Source organism: Oncorhynchus clarkii, chromosome 5 (assembly GCF_045791955.1).
Source record: "Oncorhynchus clarkii lewisi isolate Uvic-CL-2024 chromosome 5, UVic_Ocla_1.0, whole genome shotgun sequence".
Taxonomy (NCBI): domain Eukaryota; kingdom Metazoa; phylum Chordata; class Actinopteri; order Salmoniformes; family Salmonidae; genus Oncorhynchus; species Oncorhynchus clarkii.
Window position 1 is genome coordinate 21,330,459 of NC_092151.1, and position 20,483 is coordinate 21,350,941.

A 20,483-nucleotide genomic window follows, 5' to 3' on the forward strand; every position below is an offset into this window, starting at 1 on the left:
GACCGTACTGACCAATCCTCTCTTCCCACCATTAATCATACAGACACACATACACATCTGGTGGAGTGAATGCTTCCTCTGCAGTCAACAGCTGAACCTATCCTCGCTCTGTTTCTCTCCCATCACACAGTCTTTCACCTCTCCTTCATTCAGCCCTGAAGTCCTGGTGGATTGGCTGGCTGATCAGTTCAGCATGTGCTCTCTTCTCTCTCCCTCTTTTCTTTCTCATTCAAAAACACTCCATTGAAGTTTTGTAATGCCATTTTCTTTATTACAACACCTTTAATAAAGGCATTCTCTGAAAAAGGCAGGTAGACTTCCATTGGAGATAAGTGAATTTGCCACTGTTTTAAAACCATGGCATTATCATTTACATTATCATTAACCTCAACATAACACTGTAGTGTCCATAGAGTCCAGACAAGAGAGTGATACTGAAGGCAAGCCCTGACTGACTAACACTGCTGCTATATTAGCTTATTAAAACACATAGTATCATAGCCACTTCTTTCCTCTGATTCTAACACATAGCATCATATCCACACCTCTCTTAGATGTCATTTCAATGACAGGGATAAAAACAAGCTACCATGTATAAAATAAAAATACTGGAAATATGTATTCATATTAACAATTCGTAATATACTGTATTTACAAAAGAACAACATTATTTTTCCTTGGTATCAATGTCCTTTTTATATCCTGTATGGTTTGCTCAGCAAAGCAGCAGCTTGTTTCATAATATGGCGATGAAGATCAATAATGTGTAGCAGCCTTCTCCTCTTCCTCCTCCTCTTGCTCCTGGGAGAGTCTCCCTACATTAAAGGGATAGTTCACCCAAATAAAAAATACACATTGGTTTCCTTGCCCTGTAAGCAGTCTATGACCCTGTAAGCAGTCTATGATCCTGTAAGCAGTCTATGACCCTGTATGCAGTCTATGATCCTGTAAGCAGTCTATGATCCTGTAAGCAGTCTATGATCCTGTAAGCAGTCTATGATCCTGTATGCAGTCTATGATCCTGTATGCAGTCTATGACCCTGTAAGCAGTCTATGATCCTGTAAGCAGTCTATGATCCTGTAAGCAGTCTATGATCCTGTAAGCAGTCTATGGACAATGTATGACAGCAATCCATGCATTGGTTTAGTTTCCCTTGCACTGTTTTAGCATTTGTGGCACAGATCCAATTCAAGTCATGGAACCGATTTTATACTTTTTTGCACATTATATCCAAATTATCCAAAAGTATTTTAAATTGATTGTGAAGCTCAACAAAGTCACTTAGATGTTTTGTCCATGGGTGACAAATGCTAATATCAGTCCCATGACTTGAATGGGATATGTGTCACAAATACTAAAATGTTAGCATGTGAAAATAGTGCCAGGGAAAATAAACCAAAGCATGGATTGCTCTCATACATTGTCTCATACCTTGCTTACAGTTTAAGAAAACCTCCAGGTAGCCTAGTGGTTAGAGCGTTGGGCCAGTAACCGGAAGGTTGCTAGATTGAATCCCCGAGCTGACAAGGTACAAATCTGTCGTTCTGCCCCTGAACAAGGCAGTTGGTTCCTGTTCCCTGGGCACCGTGGATGTCGATTAAGTCATCCCCCGCACCTCTCTGGTTCAGAGGGGTTGGGTTAAATGTGGAAGACACATTTCAGTTGAAGGCATTCAGTTGGACAACTGCCTAGGTATCCCCCTTTCCCAATGTGTAATTTGGGTGAACTATCCCTTTAATAGTTCAGTATAGTCCTGGGGAGGAGGAGAGAAGAGTCCATATTTGTGCAAACTCTATTTCATGTCTTATGACTCTGTTATAACCCTCCATGTGTCTGTCTTTTCCATTGTCTTTATCTGTGGATAAAGAGGGAGGTGGATAGGTTAAGGTGTACGGGCGGGGCAGTGTTTTTAGATCAGCGTAGGCTGTGTCCGCGGGTGTACGTCAGGGTAGATGCTGTGGTGATCGTAGGCTAGGATGGAGGTTCAAGACGGGGTTCTGGAAGGTTTGTGGTGTGCGTAGGCCAGGGTGGAGGTATGAGAGGGGGTCCTAGAGGGGGTGTGCTGGGTGGAGGTCCAGGATGGGCTCAGGGGAGAGTACTCTGCTCCGTGAGTCGTCTCCCTGGAGAAGACAGAGTCAGAGGAGCTGCTGGTGTTTGGACCCAATGGAGAATACTGGACCACAGGGATGGACAGATTCAAATACTCCTAGAGAGAGTTGAGAGAGGGAGGGAGGACACGTTCAGGGGAATAATTCAAATGATACGAAAATGACACTGTTTGTGTGTGTGAGCACGTGAATGTGTTTGTTTACCTGGTTGGTCATGAGTGAGAGTGTGCGGTCCAGATCCTCTACCAGCTGTTGGAAGGTTGGTCTGCGAGATGGAACAGCGTGCCAGCAGTCTCTCATCATGATATACCTGAGAGCACACACCACAGTGTTACAACAGAGCGTGTGTTTGTATTACTCTACTTGCGAGGACATTCTTACAGTATACTTGTGTTTTTTGTGTGTGTGTGTGTACTCACAGCTCCTCTGTGCAGGCGGCTGGCCTGTCCATACGATGTCCCTCCTTCAGCAGTTTGAACAGCTCCTCTACAGGGACCCCTGGGTAGGGAGATCCTCCTAGAGTAAAGATCTCCCACAGCAACACCCCAAACGACCACCTACAACAGAATTCAATACAATCAACATCACTTTCTCAGGGACAGTTATTGCTGGGCTTGAAAGTAAACCTACAGGCACATAACAACAGGATGGATAGCACAACACCACAGAATGTATATTAGGAGTTAGGAGTGTGACTTACACGTCACTCTGGTGTGTGTAGATGCGGTCGAACAGAGCCTCTGGAGCCATCCACTTCACTGGCAGACGACCCTGGGAGGAAAACAAGGGGTTAAACCACGTGTTAAACTCATTCCACAGAGGGCTAAATGTTTGCAGGTTTTTGCTCCACCCTTGTACTTGATTGATTAATTAAGCTGACTAATTAGTAACAAACTCCCCTCACCTGTTGTCTAATGCTTTTGTCTAGGTTTTAATTGAAAAACTCATTCCCTCCGTGGAATGAGTTTGCCACCCCTGGGTTAAAACATCTATATGTCCGTCTGTCTGAATTTCAGTCGTCTACTCGCTCCAATGTGATCATGTTACTTACATTGGTGGTCTTCTTGTAGTAGTCTATGTGGTGGATGTCTCTGGCCAAACCAAAGTCTGCTATCTTCATCACATTGTCCTCTGTCACCAACACGTTCCTGGCTGCTAGGTCTCTGTGGATACACTACAGAAGAAAATGTGATTGATTCATTTATTGGTTGACTGATTTACACTAATGTCCAGTAAAGGAGAGGTAGAGTAAGATAAAATAATAGATTCAGATGAAGAGAATGAAACACCGAAAGATGAAAAGAAGAGCGAGAGAGAGAGACAGACAGACAAAAAGACAGACAATAACACTGGTCTCTTCTCTGACCTTCTGTAAGGCGAGGTATGCCATGCCCCTGGCCACCTGGTAGGCAGCAGACACCAGCTCCCTGACCTCTACGCTGTCCAGGGGGGCCTGGGTTGGCCCAGACCAGTACTCCAGATCCACAGGCCTCCGACAACGCAGGTACTCCCTCAGGTTGCCCTGAGATGCATACTCTACCACCACGTAGAGAGGGCCTGGAGAGAGAGGGAAGGGTTATAACAAACAATGTGGTGTTCCCCAAGGTTCAGCGCTTGAACCCCTTGGTACTGTGGCCATTGTACTCATCTGTGCAAATAAAATGCTATTTCGCTCACACGCACACACGCGCACACACACACAAGCACACATACACAAGGACACAAACAGCACCAGTATTACCATCCTGTGTGCAGGCTCCCAGCAGGTTGATGATGTTTTTGTGTTTCCCGATCATCTTCATCATCTCCATTTCAGCGATCAGATCACTCAGGTCCTTCTCTGTGGCGTCCGCTACACAGGAAACAGGATGTGACATCAAATCAATATCAACTAATACAAACACTGTTTTTCAGTTTATTTTGAATTATCTCCTTAAATATTGGGAATATATTTCAGGAAGTAGTTCTATGTACCTTTGAGCATCTTGACGGCAACCTTGGTGAGACGAGAGAGTTTTTCTCTGTCCAGACCTGCAGCCTCTGCTAGCACAACCTGACCAAAACAACCTTCACCCAGTGGCTTCCCCAGAGACAGCCTAGAACACAGACACGCAAGGCTATGAATGTCCTGTGCATGGAGGTTATGAATCTCCTTGGTTACGTTATGAGTACCGTGTGCAGATGATGTAAGCAATATGTAGGGTTATGTATGCCGATATTATAGATTGGTTATTCTCTATGCAGGGATATAAGCCCTCTAGTACCTGTCTCGTGACAGCTCCCAGAGTGGGTCTGCGGGCAGCTCATACACTGACACGCCAACCAGGGTGGGCGTGGCTCCACTGGAAAGGCGGTACGGCCTGACCAGACACATCCCCGACTGTAGAGAGGAGGAGGAGTCTACTGACACCTTGAGAAAGAGAAGGGGAGGTAGTGAGAGAGGATATACTGTAATAAGAGTTAGCCCGCTGAACTAAAGCCTATGGATTAGCTCAGGAAAAAAAGTATTCACATCTCAGGCAAAGGTTACCCATCACACGATCATGGGTCACTAGTGTGTGTGTGTGTTACCTGTCTGTGTAGGGGAATGCTCTTGGCCAGTTTGTGAACGGCCAGCTGGCTGCTGAAGTCGCTCTTCTTCGGGGAGCAGCGTAGTCGGCAGGCGGTCACTACGGCGACCATGAACATGATGATGAAGAAACCGACGCAGTAGATGAAGATCTCCAGGTAGGCCTGAGATGGTACAGGGGAGGGGGGCAGATCTGGAGGAGAGGGAGTGAAGTGGGATAAATTCATAAAATTTTTTACATTGTTTTTTTTCTTCTTCCATTTTAAGTGCAAATATACAAAGCACATTGGGCTGCAAAGGTTTGTACACAAGTGTACCTTTGATCACACTGAGCCAGGCAGAGTGGTGAGAGAGTCCTATAGAGTTTCCTGCCAGACAGGTGTACTCTCCTTCATCCTCCACAGACACGTTCCTCAGAGTAAACACCTCCATCTCCCGGTCTGTGGTGTTAAACCCTGCAGTCTGAGAGAGAAAGAGAGATTTTGTGACATAGACCTCGTCAATACAGTGTGTGTTAACCTTCAGAACGTGTACATATATATATGTGTGTGTGTGTGTGTGTGTGTGTGTGTGTGTGTGTGTGTACCTTCAGTACGCGTACGTAAGGCAGTCCGTCTGTCCCCACTCTGCTGCCATTAATGGTGATGCGTTTGAGCCACTGGATGTGGGGCTGAGGGTCGCTGAACACTCGACAGACAAACTCCACGTCGCTACCAACCATGGCCGTACGATTAGCTGGCAGGCCTGCCTGGAGGATGGGCCTGTGAGGGGAACGTTCTAGAATACACAGAAAACATCAATGCAATGTGAGTGATACAAAAACACTAACATACACACTCCCACCACTCAAGGCACACATAGCAAAAGTAAACACACACAATACAGTACCAGTCAAAAGTTTGGACACACCACCACTGCAGAATGCTGTGGTAGCCATGCTGGTTAAGTGTGCCTTGAATTCTAAAGAAATCACAGACAGTTTAACCAGCAAAGCACCACCTACACCATCACACCTCCTACTCCATGCTTCACGGTGGGAACTACACATGCAGAGATCACCTACTCTGCGTCTCACAAAGACATGGAGGTTGGAACCAAAAATCTCTAATTTGGACTCATCAGACCAAAAGACAGATTTCCACCGGTCTAACGTCCATTGCTTGTGTTTCTTGGCCCAAGCAAGTCTCTTCTTATTATTGGTGTCCTTTAGCAGTGTTTTTTTGCAGCAATTTGACCATGGCCTGATTCATGCAGTCTCCTCTGAACAGTTGATGTTGAGATGTGTCTGTTACTTGAACTCTATAATACGGACTTGGTCTTTACCAAACAGGGCTATCTTCTGTATACCACCCCTACCTTGTCACAACACAACTGATTGGCTCAAACGCATTAAGAAGGAAAGACATTTCACAAATTACCTTTTAACAAGGCACACATGTTAATTGAAATGCATTCCAGGTGACTACTTCATGAAGCTGGTTGAGAGAATGCAAAGAGTGTGCAAATCAAGGCAAGGGGTGGCTACTTTGAAGAAACGCAAATATATTTTGATAGGTTTAACACTTATGGTTACTACATGATTCCATGTGTACTATTTCATAGTTTTGATGTCTTAACTATTATTCTACAATGTAGAAAATAGTAAAAATAAAGAAAAACACTGGAATGACTAGGTGTGTCCAAACTTTTGACTGGTACTGTATTTATATGCACACTGACCCACTACGTCCAGCTGGTAGGTGTGTGTGAGGCTGCCGTGCTTGTTCTCCACCAGACAGGTGTAGTTGCCTTTATCAGACGGAACCACTGACTCCATTATTATTGTCCACATGTGGTCCCGGAGCTGAAAGAGGGAGACAGCGAGAGAGGAAGAGCGTGAGAGAAAGAGGCAAAGGAGTGAAAACGTGAGAAGAGCCATGAAAAATACACATTTTGTGTTGTGTTAGTAATTTAATTTTGGCAAAGTAGAAATAACATGTGTTCTCCAAGGTTCAGTGCTTGGACCCCTGCTGTTGTCTTTTTACACGGTATCCCTTGGTACTGTAATATTAGTTTTTAAGGTGTGCTATTTACTCTCTGACTTACAGGCTCAATGCATCCATTTTTATCTCAATATCAAATAAAAAATATTGTGCAACGCACCTTACTGTGATTGTTTTTTTTTATAGCAAGAACCATTTCTGAAGCAAGAATTTTGCTAAGACTGTCTAGGATTGGTTTGAGTGGGGAGGGGAACACTGAAAACTAGCTGTTATTGGCAGAGAGGTTTGGAACTAACTAATCTATCACCTGGTGATGTCACCAGGCAGGACAAAACTCCATCCCACCAAAACAGGCTGAAATTTCAGGCGGTCTTTTCACAAAGTTCTTACACTAAAAGGGCATTCATATAATTTTCACAATTTCACAGTATTATTCCAACCTCATAGTGTGGAAATACAGTTGAGGTCAGAAGTTTACATACACTTGGGATGGCATCATTAAAACTAGTTTTTCTACCAGTCCACACATTTCTTGTTAACAAACTATAGTTTTGGCAAGTCGGTTAGGACATTACTTTGTGCATGACACAAGTAATTTTTCCAACAATTGTTCACAGACAGATTATTTCACTTATTCACAATTCCAGTGGGTCAGAAGTTTACATACACTAAGTTCACTGTACCTTTAAACAGGTTGGAAAATTCCAGAAAATTATGTCATGGCTTTAGAGGCTTCTGATAGGCTAATTGACATCATTTGAGTCAATTGGAGGTGTACCTGGGGATGTATTTCAAGGCCTACCTTCAAACTCAGTGCCTCTTTGCTTGACATCATGGGAAAATCAAAAGAAATCAGCCAAGACCCCAGAAAAAAAATTGTAGACCTTCACAGTCTGGTTCATCCTTGGGAGAAATTTCCAAACGCCTGAAGGTACCACGTTCATCTGTACAAACAATAGTATGCAAGTATAAACACCATGGGATCACGCAATTGTACTTTAGTACGAAATGTGCAAATCAATCCCATAACAACAATAAAGGACCTTGTGAAGATGCTGGAGGAAACCGGTACAAAAGTATCTACATCCACAGTAAAACGAGTCCTATATCAACATAACGTGAAAGGCTGCTCAGCAAGTAAGAAGTCACTGCTCCAAAACTGACATAAAATAGCCAGACTATGGTTTGCAACTGCACATGGGGACAAAGATCGTACTTTTTGGACAAATGTCCTCTGGTCTGATGAAACAAAAATAGAACTGTTTGGCCAGAATGACCATCGTTATGTTAGGAGGAAAAAGGGGGAGGCTTGCAAGCCGAAGAACACCATCCCAAACATGAAGCACGGGGGTGGCAGCATAATGTCGTGGGGGTGCTTTGCTGCAGGAGCGACTGGTGCACTTCACAAAATAGATGGCATCCTGAGGATGGAAAATTATGTGGCTGTATTGAAGCAACATCTCAAGACATCAGTCAGGAAGTTAAGCTTGGTCGCAAATGGGTCTTCCAAATGGACACTGACCCCAAGCATACTTCCAAAGTTGTGGCAAAATGGCTTAAGGACAACAAAGTCAAGGTATTGGAGTGGCCATCGCAAAGCCCTGACCTCAATCCCATAGAAAATTTGTGGGCAGAACTGAAAAAGCGTTGCAAGGAGGCCTACAAACCTGACTCAGTTACACCAGCTCTGTCAGGAGGAATGGGCCATAATTCACTCAAATTATTGTCGGAAGTTTGTGGAAGGCTACCCGAAACGTTTTACCCAAATTAAACAATTTAAAGGCAATGCTACCTAAAACTAATTGAGTGTATGTAAACTTCCGATTAAATAAATAAAAGCTGAAATAAATAATTCTCAACTATTATTCTGACATTTCACATTATTAAAATAAAGTGGTGATCCTAACTGACCTAAAACAGGGGATTTTCTACTGGGATTAAATGTCAGGAATTGTGAAAAACTGAGTTTTAATGTATTTGGCTATGGTGTCTGTAAACTTCTGACTTCAACTGTATATACACTGAGTGTACAACACATTAAGAACACCTTCCTAATATTGGGTTGCAATTGTTGTCTCATCTACATTGATTGAAGTGGATTTAACAAGTGACATCAATAAGCAATCATAGCTTTCACCAGGAATCACTTGGTCAGTCTTTGTCATGGAAAGAGGAGGTGTCCGTAATGTTTTGTACACTCCGTGTATAAAACACAGGACAATCACGTTTCTGGCTGTACTGGGGCTTTGACAGATGATACACAACTCAGACAACCCAGTATGAAGCAGAGGGCTGTACAAAAACACATACCTTGAAGCCTCCAATGCGCTGGTCTTTCCTGAACTCTTTCCCATTCCTGTACCACCGCAAAGTTGGTGTGGGATTACCAGTCGCCTGGCAACGAAATTTAACAGTCTTACTGGCAGGAACGGCATGGAGCCTCTTCTCCATCTTGTCTGGAGTCGCCCACTGAGGAGCCATCACTAGAGAGAGGGTATTTATATTTCACATTTTTGATTCAATATCAATCTTTCTTCAGTTGGTTTGGCTAGTAACTACTTTTTCAGACCAATAAAAGGGGAGAGAAAGAAAAGTGGCAGGAAAAGAGGTCAGAAGAAGGAGCTTACATTGGAGCTTCTGATTGTTGGATAGTTTATTTTCCTCTGAAGAAGACTCATCATCATCATCTTCGTCCTCAGAAGATGCCAGCATGTCAGCTATGGAGAGAGAAGAAAACGTAAACCAAACATAGAAACCAGTGTGTGTGTGTTTAAACAGGAAGAGCTGAGGCAGGGTTACTCTGTGGGGGTCTGGGATGCTCCTGCTGAGTGAAAAGGGAAACGGCTTAAAGATTAACCTTTCACATTTTTACCCCTTTAAGCTGCCACACACACACACACACACACAGTTCCCCTGTTGCTCCCTAACCCCCAGCTCAGAGATAAACAAACACACTAATAATCACCACCTTCATCCTGACAAATGGTTGTGAACAAAGGGTGAGGAGGGATGTGAGGGTGAGTTGGGAGAGAGGAGGGAAAGCAGCAGGTTTCAGATCTTTAATGGGTCCTGTTTGAATACGTTGAATGAGAAAAAGCCTACTTCCTTCTACCATTAGACACAGTCGGCTCAGGTTCCATTCCACAGCATTCACAGATCCGGCCACATCAGATCAGTGATTACTATAAGCAGGGATATTTACTACCACACATCCCTTTTCACCTCTCATCAGGATTACTGATTACTATACAATATATTGGTAACTCAGGACATGTTCTGCCACAGATTCAATACCTCCCAACCTCTCAGCAGGACCTACACCAGAAAAGCAGTCATCATTTCTCCTCTAATCTACAGATATTAGGTCCATAATCAGCATCACCACAGACTGACACAGACCATCCCTGAATTCAAGCTCCCAACCTCACTACATTATGTATGTAATCTACAGGGAGAGGTCTACAGAGACTGCATTATGGGAGGTCTTGAATACAGCATGTCTGTCATCTAGAGGGAGAGGTCTACAGAAACTGCATTATGGGAGGTCTTGAATACAGCATGTCTGTCATCTAGAGGGAGAGGTCTACAGAGACTGCATTATGGGAGGTCTTGAATACAGCATGTCTGTCATCTAGAGGGAGAGGTCTACAGAGACTGCATTATGGGAGGTCTTGAATACTGCCTGCTCATTGCAGGGGGAACATTCTCAATGAGAGGTTGTCAAAAATAGACAGAGAGAGCGCGTGAGAGAGAAAGAGAGAGCGGGGAAGCGAGAGAGCGACAGAGAGAGGGGATAAAGACAAAGAGAGCAAACAAATTACTGAAAAAAAGAAAGGAATCCACTAAAAGAGAGAAAAGCAGGGGGAGTTGGTTGAAGTCCAAAAACCTAAACCTTTATTTGAACGAAGCAACGAGAAGGAGAGAAGGATATGGGAAATTGGGAGCAGACTTTGTTTATGGAAAAAGAGTTTGCGGCACAAAAGTTACATTTAGGTGTTTTTGACTAAGAGAGAAAAACAAGAATTTATGGGTTACAAAACAACAGTATTACACACACACACACTCTCAGCTGGATACCAGATGGCTGGAAGCGAAACACACACATACACACGCATGCGCGTACAAACACACGCACACAACACAGGGTGTTAGGGTTGGTCAGGATGGTTGTGATTACAGTACTCGCCAATACAAATAAAACCATCTCCTTTCAGACGGCATTCATCCTTTCCTACCAAAAACAGCATTTCTGTTCCACCTCCAACCAGCTGTGTGTGTGTGCGCTCATGTATGTATGCGTGCGTGTGTGGACAGGATATGTAAACCATTGCACCATGAAAAATCACTGTAAACATCCTCAGCTTTAAACTAAATGGACAAACCTTGAAGAGCTTCTTTCTAGCTCAATATAGAATCTCCCCACCCCAAACACACATCCATAAATGTAAGTGTATGTTCTGTTTTCTCGAGCTCAGAATAGAGACCCACTACTAACGGAACAGTTCCAGATAGCAGAACAGAGTCAGTGGGATTGAACCACCATGGTAGCAGCCTGAACCCAGAACCCTCAGCCTGAACCTAGAACCCTCAGCCTGAACCCAGAACCCCTAGCCTGAACCGAGAACCCTCAGCCTGAACCTAGAACCCTCAGCCTGAACCTAGAACCCTCAGCCTGAACCTAGAACCCTCAGCCTGAACCTAGAACCCTCAGCCTGAACCTAGAACCCTCAGCCTCAGCCTAGAACCCTCAGCCTGAACCTAGAACCCTCAGCCTGAACCTAGAACCATCAGCCTGAACCTAGAACCCTCAGCCTGAACCTAGAACCCTCAGCCTGAACCTAGAACCCTCAGCCTGAGGGATTAAAAGAGATTAAATAACAAAGAGGAAAAGAAGGCTCACAGGCGAGTATACACACACACACACACACACACACACACACACACACACACACACACAGCTAATGAGACGTAGCCCTGCCTGTCAACTACAACCGAGAGAGCACAAGAAAGAAAGAGAATTTAAGATCTTTATGTGGCCCATGTCTCTTACCTGTGTCGCTGACGTGGGCAGCAGCTGGTCTGGACTGGGTCAGGGGAGAGTAAATCAGTAGAACCAGCAGTGACCAAAGGAGCAGCAGAGACGAGCGAGACAACAACATACTGGCACTGGTATAGGTTAACTGGTACAGTACTGAAATGGTAGGGGCTACTGGTACAGGGCAGGCTGAAGAGGGCGCTTAAATGTATCAGCCTACAACCATCAACTCTTCAGGTGGGGAACTGTAAGAGGAAAAAAGAGAGGGACATTCATGAATATGTTAAAGACAAGACAAGGCATTTTATGAAAATAAATGGCAAGAAAAGGATGTGACACTGCTACCCCGTCCGATATATCAGGTCAATACTATCAACCGATTACCAATATTTAATAAATAGGATGAAAAAATGGAATCTCATGCTTATATGAACACTTGTCATTATTCTCACAATGTATGAAATCAATATTTGAAGCACAATTATTGGACAATTGCTCTTTTGGATGGCAATTTATGAGAACTTAATGTGGAAAATGTATATCAGTATCGGTAAGTTTGTCCCCCCCAAAATCGGAATCGGACCCGAAAAACATATGGGTCAGGCTCTAACGGGCCAGCCCATGCTCGCAGGAGGACATTGGTAGAGACTGTGACACATGCTCTGGTGTCTCTTTTCACAGATCTCAGATGAGAACTCCGCTTCCAACACTCTTCACACTATAACATCTTTCAAGGCTTGTCCAATAAGCTCACCTGTCACATATTAATGCCCATCAAACGTTCCAAAACAAAGCTGTGTTTTATCACAGTTTTGTTATGCCTCCCCCTAAAGGCATCAGCATGCTTCGATTTGGCTGGCGCCTAGCCGAGTGCTGAATGAGTGTGCTCGCATACTCCCTTAAAAGTCATTAAGCAGCAATAGTACTGTTTGTCCATCTTGAGACGCCGTAGCCAGTATACACTTCCTCAAAATAATCAGACTTCATCTAAGGTAACTCAAGAATTCTGTCATTCATTTAGAAGTATTTCTCAATGAAAAAATTAGCATGAAAATTATTAATCTCTGGTTGAATGACAAACACTTAATTGAAGAATCCCTACTGTTGACCAATCACCGACAAAGGGGCGTAGACTTCGGCTACCGACTTCGGCTTTTCTCAAGAAAAATGTTTGTGTTCAAGATCAGCCACAAAAACCTTACCGAATACCAAAACGAACAAGAACGTCATGATTAATATATGCACAAACTATTTGATGGGAAGCATGCGGAGATTGCGGACGCCTTAACCCGCACCCCCAGCCCAAACACCATATGCCCCCCAGTCCGCCTGCCAGTGCCACAGTGTTAAAGTCTCATTGAGAAGATGGATCTGGTGTTTAGGTGTTATGAGATTGCTTCAGACCACAAACAAACACTGATGAAGAGAGACTAACACCCAGGAGAGCTGTAAACATATTCTATAATACATAATCTCCCTTCTCATTATATACTGTTGTAGAGTCAGAAACATGTTGAACAGCTTGACGGTACATTAACATTACTGAAACTTGGACACTACTGTAGCTGGCAGCTAGGGATGGTGTGGGCATTACTGAGGGTTACTCTGTCCTTCAGAACTGGCAGCCAGTGTGCGTGTGGTTGTGCGTGTCAGGGTGATGACCCAGAGTGGGAGATATGTAACAGTAAAGAGTAGAGTGGCAGGTTTATGAAGATGTCATTAATGCCCTTGATTTACACCACACACAGAGAATTTACCCTCGTTGACACCGCCCGTAACTCAACCCCACACTAACGTAAAGAGTCTCTTAAATTGATGAGTTTGTTTGCAGATTTATGAGTTTTATGGTGGAGAGTCCCCAACGTACTGCTGGCTGGCTGACAGCAGAGCCCAGCACAGAAACAGCTAGGCAGACAGTCTTCTTATTACATACTGTAGGTGAGAGAGAGAATGAGGGAGAGTAAGAGAGAGACATAGAGTATGCAGGCTTTTGCTCCAGCTCAACACCCCCCCCCCCCCCCCCCCCCCCCACACACACACACACACAAAAAAAAAATCACCACATAATCACCACAGACACAATTAGAACAGAAATAAGACCACTTTCCCCCGGCCCTAGCCTTGCTGTGTGGCTTCTTTAACTTCTAAAATTAACTTCAGAGAGAGGAAACAGCAGATAACAGTAACTTTGACATCCATTTCAGCAATTTAACAGACGGTCTTATACAAAGAGAGTTGCTTTGAACCAGAGCAGGGTAGAAAACCCCTACAAATCATGATCATTGCAAGTAAAACCTTCCAAAATAGCTTCAAGTCCAGTGCTAGTTGTTTTCTGAGCTGTTATTCTGCAGATGCTGTTGGTTTAAACTAGAAGCCACCGGGTCAGCTTGCTGGTTCTGTGTATAGCTTAGAATGACTCAGGGAGGTTGATATGATAAAAAACTGATGGTAACTACACACACACACACACACAGTGTGGCATATAGTCGCTAGGCCAAGAATAGAGCATCACACCAGCTCTCTATTGAGGAGAGGGCTTCAACATACCAGAAACATCTCCCTACTCCATATTTCTCCCATGCCTTCCTCCCCATACATCCCCCCCTCTAATCCCTTCAGTCAGACAACTTCTAGTTCTCTTAAAATTACCCCCCCCCCCTAATCCCTTCAGTCAGCAATTTCTAGTTCTCCTAAAATTACCCCCCCCCCCAATCCCTTCAACCAGACAACTTCTAGTTCTCCTAAAATTACCCCCCCTCTACTCCCTTCAATCAGACAACTTCTAGTTATTTTAAGATTACCCCCCCTTCAATCAGACAACTTCTAGTTCTTTTAAGATTACCCCCCCCTCCATCTAATCCCTTCAGCCAGACAACTTCTAGTTCTTTTAAGATTACCCCCCCTCCATCTAATCCCTTCAGCCAGACAACTTCTAGTTATTTTAAGATTACCCCCCCCCCCCCTCCATCTAATCCCTTCAATCAGACAACTTCTAGTTCTTTTAAGATTACCCCCCCCCCCTCCATCTAATCCCTTCAGTCAGACAACTTCTAGTTCTTTTAAAATTACCCCCCCCTCCATCTAATCCCTTCAGCCAGACAACTTCTAGTTATTTTAAGATTACCCCCCCCCCTCCATTTAATCCCTTCAGTCAGACAACTTCTAGTTATTTTAAGATTACCCCCCCCCCCTCCATCTAATCCCTTCAGTCAGACAACTTCTAGTTCTTTTAAGATTACCCCCCCCCCTCCATCTAATCCCTTCAGTCAGACAACTTCTAGTTCTTTTAAAATTACCCCCCCCCCCTCCATCTAATCCCTTCAGTCAGACAACTTCTAGTTCTTTTAAGATTACCCCCCCCCCCTCCATCTAATCCCTTCAGTCAGACAACTTCTAGTTCTTTTAAGATTACCCCCCCCCCCCCCCTCCATCTAATCCCTTCAATCGGACAACTTCTAGTTCTTTTAAAATTACCCCCCCTCCATCTAATCCCTTCAGTCAGACAACTTCTAGTTATTTTAAGATTACCCCCCCCCCCCTCCATCTAATCCCTTCAGTCAGACAACTTCTAGTTCTTTTAAAATTACCCCCCCCCCCTCCATCTAATCCCTTCAGTCAGACAACTTCTAGTTTTTTAAAGATTACCCCCCCCCCCCCTCCATCTAATCCCTTCAGTCAAACAACTTCTAGTTCTCCTAAAATTATATTTTTAATTCCCCCTCCCTCTCTTTCTGGCAGATGTGACCTGTCCAGGTGTTCCATTCCAAAAGCCTTTACCTACAGACCACATTCTGCCTCAGCCCTGGCCTGGTCCACCAGTCATTGTAACGCTGTCATAGTAACACACCATTTTCCTGTAAACTGGAAAACAGCTCATGGTGTGTACCTGTATGTCAAGGGGAGCCATGGCTGAGATATGCTACCATGAAGCATCCATGAAGGCATTGATTGTGCAACTATACAACCCAGCTGTAGTACTGTTACTTACAGAGGCTGAATGTCTGGCGACAGAGGACAGGTTGAGAGTAGAACAGAAAGCACACAGGTCTGCTGTAGGACTTTAATCCTCCTAACTCACTCACACTCCTGGTCAGTGACCCTGGAGTCTTCTATAGGCCTGGATAACAGCCTTACCATACACCTCTACCTACCTCCCCACTCATCTCTTTATTACTCTCTCAGTCTCTATCTGTTCTATTATCTCTCTCTACTCATCTGTTTCTCCTCCCATAATGTGGTATCTGATACAGATTAGCAGCCATCACACATTCTCTCCATTCCCAAATGGCAGAGTGAGTCAGTTCTCACACTCACATTCAATATCTCTCTCTCACTGTTACCCTGGCGAGTAAGATTCATTACACAAATACACTTGAAACTGAACTCTCACATCACACCATTATTATCATCATTGTGTGTATGTGCTGACATAAACATCCAAAATGGTCTTCTGATCATAATGAGCCATTTCTGGACAGATAAAAAAAACATACTCAAAGGAGAATCTCGATTTAAAGTGTTTTTTTTAGTTGAGCACCAGGTTTAATCTCAGTCCAGGAAACCAGCCCAATAACTTCAATGTCATGCATGGCCCACAGATCATGTGGCAACAGTACTACTGTTATTCCCATTCTACTAAGGAGTAGGTGACAGTTCGGTAGCCTAGTGGTTAGTGTTGGACTAGTAACCGAAAGGTTGCAAGGTCGAATCCCCAGCTGACAAGGTAAAACATGTTTTTATCTTGTGTCTTTCTGCCCCTGAACAAGGCAGTTAGCCCACTGTTCCTAGGCCTTCATTGGAAATAAGATTTTGTTCATAACTAACCTGCCTAGTTAAATAAAGGTAAAATAAAAAAATAAACAGTTGGTTCTGCGCGTGACTCACCGGTCAAGCAGTAGCGCTGTGATGAGTCAACGAACAGCAGATATGGCGCGTGCTGCTGAATGAACAGCCGGATCTCATCAGAGTTGGAATGTCACACGCACAAGCCTCATTTACCGTAAACAGATTAAACTGATACATGTACACCCACAGCGGTCGGTGTGCCCAGTCTGCCCATTGCGGTGGCATGTGACTCGACTGGCTGCTTTACGGTGTGTTCCTCAGTCAGAGAGAGACGTGGTTCAAATCTTACTAGCTGGACTGTGGTTTGTAATTATGTGGTCATCTTTGTGCATATATTATACATGATTAATGAAGCCTTCATAATAAGGCATTATAAAGGTTGGAATTTATGAAATGGTTACCAATAGTTATAGTTTACGACGGCATCTAAATCAGGATGATTTTCTTCTTTACTTTGTTAGGGCTAACACTGGCAGGGCCCCCTAAATTGCATAACATTCTTATAGCCTATGTTGGATAATTCCAATATGATATTGAATGGCCAGATCGGTCTATACCTACTTTATTTAAAAGTATAATTGTTTTCTCAAATGTTTACAGATCACGTAGGCCAAAGCAAGCTGCAACATTGTATCCTTGACAGTGTGGACATTTTTTTCATACCTTTATTTAACTAGGCAAGTCAGTTAAGAACAAATTCTTATTTTCAATGACGGCCTAGGAACAGTGGGTTAACTGCCTGTTCAGGGGCAGAACGACAGATGTGTACCTTGTCAGCTCAGGGATTTGAACATGAAACCTTTCGTTTACTAGTCCAAAGCTCTAACCACTAGGCTACCCTGCTTTTGGTCGCATTGAAGGTAGTGTCTCACCTGAATTTCTGATCCTTGTGCAGCTCCCCTCGAGAAGGTAGTTTAGACGTCTAAAATAAAGTAATGAAATGTCCGATTCGATCGATGTCTTTTAAACCTTAAAGTCACAACTCTCGTAAACAATGCGGTGTTTTTCCAGAGTTCAAACGCAGTGGCGCGGTGAAGCTTCGAGTAACCTTAATGGCCATTGATTTCGGAGTAGCAATGGAGCGGTCTCTCTCTATCTTCCGAGAGAAGAGGTATAAAAACACGTTCAGCACAAATACCTCACACGTAGCCTAAAGTTTTCTACCGGTTTCAGTAAAGATATCTCTAACAGCAGCAAATCTCAAGGCATTTGACTTTACTCAATACGTTCCTATTCTTGGAGAAAACATGTGGAAACTCCGACCATCTTCTGTATTGTCTTGTAACTGTCGGGAAAAACATTCGCAGAATACTGCAACCGGCATAGATCTATTTGCGAGGCGAATTGTCTGGCAACATTATAACGTTAGGTCATTGAATGTATTTCCGAGCGGCGAATTCCAGCTCTCTGACCTCCCCCAACCACTTCTCACCGTGTGTTGAGAGATTCTGAAGGAGACCTCCCCCTTCTCACTCCCCTTTCCTCCCCCTTCTCACTCCCCTCTCCTCCCCCTTCTTACTCCCCTCTCCTCCCCCTTCTTACTCCCCTCTCCTCCCCCTTCTCACTCCCCTCTCCTCCCCCTTCTCACTCCCCTCTCCCTCTCACTTGCAGGAACTCAAAATGATTTAGCCTACACTGTAGACTTGTAGGTCTGTCACAAATAAATAAAAAAGTTGGCTACTGGCTTGACTGATCTTAACACAGCATATTTTGGAAATAGACAGCCTGTTTATTTGTGCTTTGGCAACATTCTCACAAGACGTTAAATACTAGGCTACTCAGCATTTGTGTCTACTGCCCTTTTAACTCAAATTCTGACAGAGGGAAATTGCTTTCATATCTTGGAGAGCCCTGCTGTGTGTGTGTGTGTGTGTGTGTGTGTGTGTGTGTGTGTGTGTGTGTGTGCGTGCGTGTGTGCGGCTAACTGGTTGGGCAGTGATGTAACTGGGCCTGGTCTGAGTAAACAGTTGATTAAAAATCAGAGGAAAGTGATGCAGAGAGAGAAACACACAAAAACACTTGTATGTTCTGTCTGCGTCCATTGACTGATGCTGTGTGAAATGTGTCTGCATGTCCAGGAAACCTTGGCATGGGATACAGGGGGCTGGCTAGACTACAGTAGGAATGGCTGTTTTATAAGAAGCAGTAATGCTATTGGCTGTGATGGATGAACTGGGAATGGTGTTACAAGCTGTACTTCCTGGTATAGTCAATAATGGCCAAAGGTCAACTACTTTCCCAGCATGCATTAGGGATCCCAAATTGGAAAATAACCCAATAACATTTATTTATTGGGTACCTCATATATCTGACTGTCTATCAGTCTGTTCGATGGTGTGCAAACTCCACTGGCATTACAGCCTCAAAAGGAATATGGGCTGTATAAAAATGCTTCATATAAGACACAAAAAATGTCAACAAGTAAGTGCAGTCAGTGCAGTCAAAAACGTGATTTGCCTCTGTTTTAAAAAATATATTTAGTACTGTGAAATTGTGAAAATGAGGATAGTGCCCTCTTAGTGTAAGAGCTATTTGAAAAGACCGCCAGAAATGTCAGACTGTTTTGGTGGGAGTTTTGGCCTGCCTGGGGACATCACCAGGCTGTAAATTACCTTCAGATGCAATATGTAACATTTTGGGCAACCCAACCAAATTCATATAGAAATGTGAGTTATAGATCTGTCGTTCTCGTTAGAAAGCAAGTGTTAGACGTGGTAGATCTGTTATATGTGCACTTTCTATGCTTCCCATTCTTAAGTTTAATTTTGGCTTCTTTTTCATTTCAGTTTTGTACACCAGCATAAACAGCTGAAAATACAATATTTTTGGTTATTGAAAATATATTTCACAGTGGTTTAGATAGTACAATGATTCTCTACACTACACATTGCTTGTTTTATCCCATAAACTGAAATTCTGCGAACTATTAGACTTTTAGCAACCAGGAAGTGGCAGTGATTTCTGCATATTGCACCTTTAATAGAAAAATAAGAAAGAGAGTTCCAAACCTCTCTGCCAATAACACACACACACACACACACACACACACACACACACACACACACACACACACACACACAGACTTGGCCTGGTCCGCCCTATGGGAGTCTTAAACTGGCTTTTCTAAAAGAAAAACACGTCATAAACCCAGAGCTTCTCTTCTCCTCTGGTGGCTGTGTGTGCACACAAGCAAGTGTCCGTACAGGTGTGTGCGTTTCTGTGTAGGGCGGGGTAGAGGATAGGCATGGTAGGCCGGGAGCATATCGTCCAGACCACATCACATGTGCAGAGGGTGTGTGTGTGTGTGGGGTTGTGTGTGTGTGTGTGGGGGGGGGGGGCACATCTGGAGCTGGTTGCTGCTGACGCCACATTGGCGAGTATAGCAGAGGAGGGGGGGGGGGGGGGGCATGAGGAGAGGGAAGATGAGGAGAGATGAGAAGAGGAGGGGGACAGGAGGTCCTAAACCAGTGGTTTATTTTTAAGAATGGAATAAAGCAAACAATTGTTTCTAGTTCTGACCCAGCCAGCCCTGTCTCCAGCCCCAGACAATCAGCTTTACACACCATTAAAGGGGCAATCAGCAGTTGCTACATACTTTTAAAACTTTTAACTCATGATATGTACCAGAGGATGCTGGTGGGAGAAGCTATTGAAGAACGGCTCATTGTAATGAGCCCATCCTCCCATAACTCCTACCACCAGCATCCACTGACCTATTGATTCTTGAAGAATATAACTTCAAATGCCTCATGTTCTTAGCTCAACTGTCGTAACCCATCAGAAACAAAAATATAAGCTAATTTTACTACGTTTGTAACAAAGAAAATGTAAACAAATGCTATACAGCCTCAAAACATGGTTAAAATTATTATTTTGATATCATTGAAGGTCAGTCCTTGCATCCACAGCTCTGTTTATGAGAGTGCTTACTTTTCACCGAAAC

The 20,483-nt window shown here is 43.8% G+C and overlaps 1 protein-coding gene across 1 annotated transcript; it reads right to left on the reverse strand.

Moving 5' to 3' along the window:
- Window positions 1-249: 249 nt before the first annotated feature.
- LOC139408519 (fibroblast growth factor receptor 1-A-like) lies at window positions 250-17,949 on the reverse strand. Its single transcript, XM_071152501.1, has 17 exons — window positions 17,413-17,949; window positions 11,711-11,940; window positions 9,288-9,377; window positions 8,971-9,143; window positions 6,398-6,521; window positions 5,265-5,455; window positions 4,996-5,140; window positions 4,681-4,871; window positions 4,374-4,519; window positions 4,084-4,205; window positions 3,851-3,961; window positions 3,476-3,666; window positions 3,161-3,283; window positions 2,810-2,880; window positions 2,529-2,666; window positions 2,314-2,419; window positions 250-2,207 (listed from the first exon to the last, which is right to left on the reverse strand). The coding sequence occupies exons 2-17, from the start codon at window positions 11,817-11,819 to the stop codon at window positions 1,986-1,988; spliced, it is 2,253 nt and encodes a 750-aa protein (XP_071008602.1). The 5' UTR covers window positions 11,820-11,940; window positions 17,413-17,949; the 3' UTR covers window positions 250-1,985.
- Between the last annotated feature and the right edge of the window lie 2,534 nt (window positions 17,950-20,483).

Coding starts and splice junctions, on each gene's coding strand:
- LOC139408519 (XM_071152501.1), bottom strand. CDS start 11,819: ATGTTGTTGTCTCGCTCGTCTCTGCTGCTCCTTTGGTCACTGCTGGTT. Junction 9,378..11,710: donor TGCCCACGTCAGCGACACAG/GTAAGAGACATG, acceptor CTCTCTCCATAG/CTGACATGCTGGCATCTTCT. Junction 9,144..9,287: donor CAACAATCAGAAGCTCCAAT/GTAAGCTCCTTC, acceptor CCCTCTCTCTAG/TGATGGCTCCTCAGTGGGCG.